Genomic DNA, 11041 nt, shown 5'->3' with positions numbered 1-11041 from the left:
TAATGTTTAGAATAATTGATGGATTTGAGAGGAATTACATATTTGGTTGTGATTAGTAAAGAAAATAAATGAAATAAAGAAAACATAAGTAAAACTCACATGGCCGAACTATATATTACTGGAGATGAAACCCAAAGATATGTTGTTTTGCAATATTTGATATCAATACCTTGGTACAAGGGGCCCAAATTGATGGACAATATACAGAAAACTCACTCATTATGCGTCATATAGATGCGAGCTAAAATTATGAGTTCCTAAAATTATTTGTGTCTGAGGGACAAGCTATATATTAGTTGGCACCCGGTAATTTCATGATTCAAATGTGATCGACTCAATTGAACAAAACCTAACCAATCACGACTTGGGGAATTGACTGTCAGAATCCTGACTTGTTCGGATATGATCCGGTTCACCGCGGGTACATCCATAACCTATTTGAGAACCTGATTTGACACCACTATATATTACTGAAGATAAGCCAAAGATATAATGTTCAGTTGGTCTTGTAAGAGACCGCTTAATTTTAAATTAAAATTAGACATGGCCCAAGCACAATATTAAAAGGAGAACATGTCACCTTTTTTATTTAATATTGTGACTAGTTTAATCTATTTAGGGACCAGGTATATCTCTTTTGTCACCAGTTTAATCTATATGGTAACGACATTCTTTAATCCATTCAGTGACTAGTTTAATCTATTTAGTGACTAGTTTAATCCGTTCAGTAAAACTACCGAGTTGTTTTTTTGAAATTATCTGTTGTAGTTCGATAATCAAGAAAAAAAAAGGAAGGAGAAAAGAAGGGATGACTAGGATAGTGTTGGGTTAGAGTGAAATGAAATGAGCTTGTTAGAAAAATTCAGTCTTAAATTCGTCTAATTTTATGTTATAATTACACCGCCTATTCTCATAATTTGTGATAAATGTTTTGCAATATTCCATAAACAAAATATTGGTACAATGGGGCCAAATTGATGGACAATACATGGAAACTCAAATAATCTATACACCAATCACCATATGGATGTAAGCTAAAATTATGAGATTATCAATTATTTATGTTTGAGGGCCAAGCTGATAACACCCAAAGATATGCATGTTTTCTAATATTCGATATCAAAATCTCGGTACAATGGGGCCAAATAATATCAAAAATTATTAAAGAGACGATCTAATTTTAAAATATTTGTAGACATGGTCATAAAATGGATTAAATTAGTCACCGAAAGAAATTAATTTTAGTCACAATTAGGCTAATTCTTTTTTTAATATTGGACTTACCATTACCTAATTTTAATTTAAAAAGTAGACGGTCTCTTACAAGACAAACTCAAATAATATATGGAAAACTCACTAATCTACGTGTCATATAGATATGAGCTAACTTAGTTATATATAATTCCTTACCTTTATTGAAAAAAAAAAAATTTCTGCTATATAATTTACTTATCTTTACCATAATTTCTTTAAACAGGTCAGGTTAGGATAATTTCAGGTTAGGTCAAGTACATAAATTGCAATATAATGATAAAATCTTATAATTATGTTTTATTAAACTTTATGTTACTCAAATTTTCTAATATTATGAAGAAATAACACAAATTGTCGCGTTTAATCATCCGTACGTGCGCCGAGGCAAAAATTGTCTGATAGCCATAGATAGGGACCTAGAGGAAACAAAGTCTTCATGAGTCATGGCTGAGAACGAGAGCAAAATACAAATTAGGTACCATCTTGAAACTTATAATAAATATAATATTGTACTTCCTCCGTAACATAAAAAAAAATCAACAATTGAATATTTTATACCTCACAAATAATACTCAATTGTTGCATTCTTTCTTTTACGGAGGAAGTATACATTATACTATTACTATTATTGTTGAATATGATATGTGCGAAAGCAAATGGAAACTGTTTTCATATATGATAGAATTGTTTGTGTGATTCGGCCTTGTTTTTTTATAAAATAATTTTGGTAAATTTTGAGTATGGTTGTTTTTTATTTGAGGGTATATTTATAGTTTAGGGTAGACACCAAGTCTTCCCTCTCATACTATTTCAGTTTCTAAATAAACGCGACATTTGTTGCATATACGCTATCTAATGCACTAATTTGTTCCTTAATGGAGTATTTTCTAAGTAATTTTTTTTGAAATAGATTAGACAAATCCTTTGGACTGCTTTCGCACAAGGCTCCACCCAAAGGCCCGTTAAAACCATACACCCCCATGTACCAAGGGACCAACTCCTCCCCCCTAAATCCCAAACAAATGCTTGTGGTTGGTTTTCTCATCTTCTCTACAAAGTCTAGGGCTCAATTTCATGCCTCTAAGTAAAAGTAGTTAAGACGAATCAAATAATATCACACATTCACACTTGACTATATGTCTTATATATTTGTGAGAGGATATCGGACAAAATTGGTAGATGAACAATGGGTAATTGGTTACTATACAAATGTTGCATATATTATAACCAGAGGAAGTATAATACAAATGCACTTCATATATGAATTATGAGAAAGCTTTCTACAATTAATAGACGGTGCACACCAGAGCATCAAGAGAATTTTGCATAAGGATTAAAAAGCAAAAAAATAATAACAAAACGTGTGCTCGCTGATTTAAGACTGACACGCAAATCAACATTCAATAAAATAAACATTAGTAAGTAAAAAATGAACGTAGTTAGTTTTTGACAAGGGGACTTAATTCTAAAATGTTCTTTTTATGCAAAACATAATACAAAACTAAGATCAAATGTTCACTTATAACTTAATGTTGTAATAATCAGTCTTGCAACATATATCTTTTTAACTAAGACACAATGTTCAAAAACTAATACCAAATATACGTTTTCATAAATAATAAGAAAGAACATCAATCTCATCATTTTACACGAATTTCGAATACCCCTAAGATCTAACCCAATTCAAGTCAAAAGCTTATTTTAATCAAAATGTTGTCATTTATTATTGTGAACAAGTCTTAACCTTGGCGGATCTTGATAGTACTTAATAATATTTCTTCCTTTTACCCAAAAAAATATTGTAAGCAATATTCCGATGGCCTGCAAGCGTTTACGCATATCTATAGAAAGAGGTTTCATCCCCTAGGCCCTAAGCTTTGCGTAATTATTTGTTTCCAATATATTTATGCATGAACTTGTTTCTCTATAATTTTCCCGAATTTCGGTTTTCTTTCACTAATTAATATCATTATCGATGCCTCCTTGGTAAATCATTCAATTCTTAGGTATTTACACCTTCAATAGAATAATTCACTATAATGAATGATTCTATGGTTGATGTTGGATAGCATTTGATATAAGTATAAAGATGCTTCATGCATGTATGATTTGTTTCTTTGTCATTTTGTCTAATTTGTGTATTTGCAGTGGTGATGATCTCAAATTGATACTGCACTCATGAAATCATTGCAAGCATAATGTCAGACCAAAGTTTAATCATGAGATGATGATATGCACAAAAACTAACCAGACTTCTCCTTAAAAGCAAGAACAGAAAAACATACTCAAAAAGTGCAAAACAAAATATAATTATCAAATAGAAGTACAACAAAAAGAACTACACTGGGGCAAAATGCCAGCATAGAAGAACTTCAATCTTGTTTTAACCATCTAGTCATTAAGCTATCTAACTATTAAGTAATAACTACCTAATGCACAACAAACAAGGGCATTTCTTTGAGCAATCTCAGCATTTCCAGCTGGTAAGATTATTTCATATTCTCACATTCCAGAACAAATCCTACAAACCAAATAAATTCTTTCTTCTTTCCTGTATCATCGGCGTTTGATGAAATATTTTAAGCTAATAAGTTATTTTGAGGTTTACTGAGACTTGAGCCTCTCGGATGATGAACCGCTCGGGAAGTCACCCATTGTTGGGTTCAATTCGGACCCAGAGGTGAGGGAACCGTTTCCGCTGCTGTTGTCTGACACAATCGGGATCTTAACAGCAGCTCTCTCCATCTCTTTTTCAAGTTCTTCTTCACTGCGTAAGGCTGTGAACTGTTTGTCCAAAGACCTGGCTGCTCCTAGCCATGCTAGCACAATCACCAACAGAATTCCACCAAGGTAAGGGGTTGAATTGGCTAGTGATCCGAAGGTTAAGATCATGAACTGCTGGATTAGAGCACCTCCTGATTTCCCAAGTGGGTTGCAAACAACATCGATAGCGGCCTTCCCCTTAAGCTGCAAATGCATTGCATAGGATGTTAATAATGCCAAATCACCCATAGAAAGTGTAAAGGAAATGTATAAGAATGTCGAGGCTAGGAAATGTAAGAGATGATAGTAATAAGAGGAGGTATTCAAAGCTTAAAAAATTCAGCAGCACAAACCTTAGTGTCTTCATCCAACGGAATGTAAGCCATTTCTTTGCAAGGATCAAACAAACTGTATTTTGCACTCTTGCTGAAAATATTTTGCAAGGCACCAACATAAACCGCTGCTAGAAGAGGAGTCAAACCAAACGTTCCAAGTAAAGGTCCGAGTGGATCACCAAACAAAATCAATGAGAAGAAACCGACTCCTGAAAGGAGAAGAACTGTAGGTGTAATGGCAGCTGCGACTCCCCACCCAAACTTGTTGAATATGAACTGACTGGCAAGCATCATTCCGAATGTCATTACCCCGGTTGCCGTTGAGAAATCTCCCATGAAAGCAGAGTATTCATTTGGACTTGGAAACTGCATTATTCAGGTTCCAAAGCTCAGCTATTGAATATTTTCTTGAAAAGAAAAGGTAGATCAAAAATGTAAACTGTAAGTGAACCCTAACCTGAGCCTTGAGCTTTGACTTCCATGTAACCTCAACAAGGTTGATACTAATACCATAAGCAACGACAAGGGTAGCAAGATCCCTAATATACTTCTGGGACACCAAGAATTTTAAGCTCTCCATTGTTCCCATCTTGACCTTTGCCTGTCAAGTTATTGCATGATAAGACTTATTAAAATCAATAATCTCTTTCTATCCTAATGGATCAACAAAAAATCAGGTCAACGGAAGCATAGAACTTTTTATTTAAGTTGGTCGCGTTTATAATTGGCATATGTAATCTTGGGAACCCCGAGTTCAGAAAAAGGTCCCATGGGCCGCATTAGTCACAAAGGACCAATGAAAAATTTTACCTCAAAATGTAATTTGCAACAAAAATTTAGTGACCATTTGGTTGAACAAAAATTTTCCTAGGAACTTCCTACTTCCCATATTTTCTTATGTCAACCATTAAACAAGCATATACGCAGGAACATCAGAACACTATACAAGCAAGAACTGATACAGAACATTGAAAACAAAGTGTTGGGTAAACTATATCAGGGAGTCTAAGAGCAGAAAGTAGGTGCATCAGCCAAGAAAGACAGGCCAATTGAAAACCTCATACTCCGACTGTGTACTGATTTTAATACTGGCATCAAGTACATAAAAGAAACGCCACCAGGCCCACCACTGTCGAAATCATCAAGAACAAGTTTTAATTTAAATCAAAGAATTCTTACCTTTTTCTTGACACTGCGGGTAGGAAGTGGTACAAATGCATTCACCCACCAGTAGATACCGCATATAGCAAGACCCATTAGTACCACAATGCTCATCATTCCCTTAAGAGAGACTGCCCAACCATCTACACCAGGTCCCAAGTTTTGCCTGAGTTGAGAGAAATATTTCACTGTTCGTCCAGAGAAGATGAGGGCAACATTAGCTCCTAGCCCAAAAAGTGGATAAAATTTCTTAGCTTCCTCAACTGTAGTAATCTGCAAATGACAGTATATCATGTAAGAAATTTGCACATACAATATTTTAAACTTTTACACAAATCTGGCAGGCAAAAGAACATTAATATAATTTTACATAGAAGTAGATTGGCACAACACGAAGAGTGAAGGGAAACATGATTTCCTTCTTACAAATTTCAAAACATTATCGCTAGAATAAAATGTAAGCATACCTAATTTTTAATTTAAAGCAACAGCAATAAGCAAATATAGAGCACAGAAGTACGCCAATTAGCATCATACCCATGATATATAGTCAGTGACAAGCAACATCTTTCTAGCAAAAGGAAAGGAATGAAAGCAGAGGAAACTGTTTACCGCACAACTGATCACAGCCTTAAGCAAAAAACTTATCACTTCATGGAGGAAAATATGACATTCTCCTGAAGGACTGAAGGAGTCAGTTCTCCTCATTGAGAAAGGAGACCATTTCAGCCAGGTCCCAATCAATATCATTATATTACAATTTTAGCTGAAAGGGAGGGGATCTAAATCCCGTACAACTTGATAAGAAAAAGTTACTACATTTCAGCAAAAACGTTTGGTTTAAAGAACATACTGCTAGTATATTTCCTTAGTTTAAATATTTTATAATAGGTCTCTTGACCAGACATAACTTGAAAACAAAGCACAAGTACACAATTGTAGCTCCACACTCTATTTGCGCATAGGACTACTAACTGAAAAATCAAAGTTAAAAACAATTAAAAGTGATCACAGGATCCTACTTGTCCACAATAAATGAGTAGTAGAATAGTTATGGCCCATTTGGTTGGCACAAAGCTGGTGATAAAGGGTGGTAGTGGTAGAAAGCTTGTATATGATTTCACTGAAAGCCCTATGCTAATGTCCATGGTAATGATTCTATTCTATATATCCCTTGAGTACGTGCAAATTCTTGATTTTCATAACCACTAATTAGGTATTGCGTGATAATAGAAATTCATGAAGAAAGCCATGTTCTTTGAGGTGGAAAAAAGGCATTACTATAGACATTCCATGAGTCTCTCCTTGCAAAATTTCAAATTAACTCATTACCATCACCACCATTAACTTAAGCCTACTAAACAAACTGGTAACAACGTAAGAATCCATCAATAGACTTGACTTAAAACAAACAATATGAGTCACAATTACTAAAGCATTTGCTTCCAAATATAATACTAGAAACTGATACAGCACGTATGATAAGTACACCACTCTATTACATTAGTCAACCTAGAGCAATATATCAATAAATCACGTACATAGTGAAAAAGGTCAAGTAAATATCAAATACAGCAAGACAAGAATTTCTTTTTCAAAAGAATAGTCATTTCCCACAAAAAAATCATGTACATATCTCCCAAGAAAGTTCGAAAACACACAAAAAAAAAACTACACTTCAAATTGGTGAAAAATCATATCAAGCAAGCACAGACAAAAGAATGCAAGATAATAACCAAAAGAATCTCATACAATTCATCTAAAAAGCTACCAATACCATCCACAATTCCTTCATTATGCTCAATAATAAAATTACAAATACAACTAATCATTCACAAGTAAGTAACAATACTAATGCATCAATCTAGCAAAAACAATAACACCAGAATCAAAATCTAAATAAATGGCATAAAAAGTACTAACCATATTACAACTACACCCCAATAAACTTTTTAACTCAATGAAAGAATCACCTGATTAGCAAACCCCCAAAAGAGGACAGAAACCACAACACTCCCCCAAAGTTCAGCCATGACATAAAACAAACAGAAACTCCATATCCTCAGAATTGCAAGAGGACCAAGAAACCGCGGTCCGAGTGTGGCCAGAAGCTGATCTGCAAATGCAGTGGGGTGGACATAGTGACTCAAAGGGTACAACAGAAACCCAAAAGCCCCAAAGAATGCAATGAAGGGGAGCATCACAGAGTAAAACAGGGTTTTCCTAGGCAAGATATCAGACAATTTTGTGTACAACACCATAAAACCAATAGCCATAGGTAAATTCACCCAAGTTTTCAGAAATGGAATAATCTCAGCACTAGACCCTTTTGCTGTTACAACCAACACATCTTTTGTATCCCTTAAAATTGTGTAATTAAAAAGGATACAAAAGAACATTAACCCAAGTGGTATAATTTTCTTATAAGTGATTAATTCAATCCCAAAAAACTTTTTTGGTTCAATTTCACCAAAAGAAGGCTGCCCATCTGCTGCTGCACCAGCAGCTGCAGCTTCAGCCCTACAAATTGGGAAATTTCTCAAATTTTGCACAAACCCTTTTGAATTTGACACAACCCCATGAAATTTTTGGTACCCATTTGATGAAATTGAAAACCCTTGAAGTGGGTTAGGTTTTAGGGTTTTGGGTGTACTAATTCTTTGCCTAAGACTACTTTGTGCTGATTTTAACACCCTTAATTTGGGGTTTGTAGGTAGAGAAAGAAGGCCCCTTGTTTGTAAAACAGCCTCCATCTCTCTCCCTACCCCTTATCTCTAAATTTCACTTGAAAATTGAAAGAAATTTTAGGGTATGACTGATAAAAATTGAATCTTTGAGCAACACAATTTATAATAAAAAAACGAAAATTTAGAGTATGACTGATAAAAATTGTATCTTTCAGCCAGAGAATATATAAAAAAGAGGGAATCAAAGAATCCCAGTACAAAATTTCTAAAGTAATTGAAGAAAATTAATAAAAAAAACACAAAAAATGGAATTCAAGGAGAAAAAGAAGAACTTTTTTTTGTGTTTTTGAAGGGGAGAGAATTGAAAGAGATATGGTGATAAGGTGGCTGAGAAGATTTCTGCCTTCTCAGCGAGAATAAGGTGGGTTGAATTAAATTAGTTAACTTTTATAGAACTATGAATGAAATAGACTACCCAAAACAAAACCCTTTTTTTTCTCCAGCTGAAAAAGGGTTTGTTACAAAATATTAAGTAAATGTGAGCATAAATATTGAAATTGAAGAAACATAGGACAAAAAGACATAAAATGCCAGAACAGAGAGGGCACCAGAAGAAAAATCTTTTTGAGGAATTGTCAGGGGATTAATTAGAAAGATTGAATGATTTTGATTTTGTGATGGTGTATTAAAATGTGATTAAATGTGTTAGCAACCATAAATAAATTTATTTTAATGGCAACACTTGTTCATGCACATAGTTTTTGTAGATAGATTGTACTTTTGATTTATGTTTTTGGTTTTTCTTTCCACTTTCATTTTATGACTTTGTTATGGGTCTACTACCATAGTCAATTTGAAATTGTTTGTTGACTATTTAATTCAGCGGAATTTAATTTCTTAGAAAGTTAGAATCAAATTAATTATTCGATTAACATAAATATGGGAAGTGGAACTTCTTAGGAACATTTACTTCCCACAAAATGAGGTAAGTTATTTACCTAGCCCCTCATATTCCCTAATTCCTAAGAAGTAAGAATACATAGGAATTGCAAAAATAAGAGAAGTGCAATTTCCCAAATGCAATCAAACAACATCTAAGGGGAAGAATAAAAGAAATACAAAATTATATTAATTTATTGTAAAAGTTGATTTGAAAAAGAATAGTGAGGTTTTTTATTATAAGTAAATTATGTTGGTCATTTGTTTGAGTGCGTGTGGTTGGGTGGATGAATAAATGAATACTATTGTTTTATTATTGTTTTATCAGTTTTAATAAAAATGTACTTTCTTCATTTCATAAACTGCAGCACGAATAATTTTGGGTCTCAGTTACTTTACTTGCATCTTAACAATTAATATCTTCAACATATGTATTAGTAAAAATTATGAAAATTTAATATTTAAAAACCACACGATAAAACGAGTCTAATAAGATTTCTCAAGACAATTATTCTTCCTATATAATGGTGAGTTTGCTAGTCAAAGTTAATACAAAATCCTAATTTTTAATAAGAGAGTGTTTGTTTAATATGAAAAATTAATATTTCATATACTTCCTCCATTCCGAATTAAATGCAAGAATTCAACTTTTTCACTATTCGCACCTTTTACTTTGACTAAGAATTCTGATTTATACATAATGAAAAACACAGTCAAGTGAAATCTTGTTAGATTTTTCTCGTGACGTACTTTCATAATACGTAATTTTTTTGTTTTAATTATATCATTATATGTAATTATAGATATTTGTGGTCGAAATAATACCTCGATATACGAAAAAATGAATTTGTTGCATTTAATTTAAAATGAAAGAACTAAATATATTTTTCCGAAGTACTTCCATGTTCAAGGAATTTCTAGGACTAAGGCCTTGTTTAGTTGTAAAATTGTGTTTGGTTGATAATAGAAGTAGAGCTTCCCATATGGGAAGCTCTACTTACTTAGGGGGACCTAGGTAAGTAACTTTCTCCCATAAAAAAAAAAAGGTAAGTAACTTCCCCCATTTTGGAAGAAATAGAACTTCCTAGGAAGTGCAAATTCTCATGATTTTGTCAACCAAACAACTTCAAATACTTATATTTCCTAGGAATTTGCACTTCCCATAATTTATTTTATCAACCAAACAAGACCTAAATATCTACCTACGTTTCTTTCTTCTAGTAAGTACGAAAATCTTCTTAAACCATGATATTTTGAACATCTTCGTACTAAAATACCCTTGAGAGTTGAGATAATAGTACAAAGACTATTATGGCCTGAGATATTTGTTGTTCAACTTCTAGCTTCTTTTGTGGTTTTATGCAAAACCTTTTTTCCTTTTTACAACAAAATTTGTTACTTCTGGTTCATTTCTGCTGCGGAAAATACTTGTATTGATTGAGATAGCTAGTTGTCAAATGAAACCTTATCATTTATGATTTTATGTGATGTGTTCACAGTTGATGCACAAGTTTTTTTCTCAAATATAGAATCTAATCTTCATAATTTCCCATTTCTCAAGGTAAATTATATATGTACACTTCGTATCAACCATGTTATCTCTAAAAAAAAGATGAAAATAGAAGAAAAAATCCTAAGCAATTGCTTTCACATCTTGGTCCGCGTAAGAATATCAAATACAACCATTGTTTTGATTACTCCCTCAGTTTCAATTTAGTTACTACATTTTGATCGTAGGCACTATTCATGTCATAACTTTGACTATCTTTTACTCCATATACATAAGAAAACACATAGTCATGTTGGATCTTGTTTGATTCGTCCCGATTTGTATTTTTCAAATATATAATTTTTATAATTTTTTCATATATGTAACTCAAGATATTGGTGTTTGAAGTTGCA

The 11041-nt window shown here is 33.0% G+C and overlaps 1 protein-coding gene across 1 annotated transcript; it reads right to left on the bottom strand.

Annotated features, from left to right (window-relative positions):
* Window positions 1–3547: 3547 nt before the first annotated feature.
* Window positions 3548–8722, bottom strand: LOC104904623 (plastidic ATP/ADP-transporter). Its single transcript, XM_010692926.4, has 5 exons — window positions 7487–8722; window positions 5532–5786; window positions 4810–4953; window positions 4371–4718; window positions 3548–4221 (listed from the first exon to the last, which is right to left on the bottom strand). Exons 1-5 carry the CDS (start codon window positions 8264–8266, stop codon window positions 3859–3861), a joined length of 1890 nt encoding a protein of 629 aa, XP_010691228.1. The 5' UTR covers window positions 8267–8722; the 3' UTR covers window positions 3548–3858.
* Between the last annotated feature and the right edge of the window lie 2319 nt (window positions 8723–11041).

This window comes from Beta vulgaris, chromosome 9, assembly GCF_026745355.1.
Source record: "Beta vulgaris subsp. vulgaris cultivar EL10 chromosome 9, EL10.2, whole genome shotgun sequence".
NCBI lineage: Eukaryota > Viridiplantae > Streptophyta > Magnoliopsida > Caryophyllales > Amaranthaceae > Beta > Beta vulgaris.
Note: the sequence above shows the minus strand (reverse complement) of the source record. Positions and strands in the feature narration are given on the sequence as shown.

Excerpts from the sequence above, each read along its gene's own strand:
- LOC104904623 (XM_010692926.4), bottom strand. The coding sequence starts at position 8,266 with ATGGAGGCTGTTTTACAAACAAGGGGCCTTCTTTCTCTACCTACAAAC. Across the intron at positions 4,954-5,531 it reads CCCGCAGTGTCAAGAAAAAG|GCAAAGGTCAAGATGGGAAC; the intron begins GTAAGAATTCTT and ends ATAACTTGACAG. Across the intron at positions 4,222-4,370 it reads CGTTGGATGAAGACACTAAG|CTTAAGGGGAAGGCCGCTAT; the intron begins GTTTGTGCTGCT and ends ATGCATTTGCAG.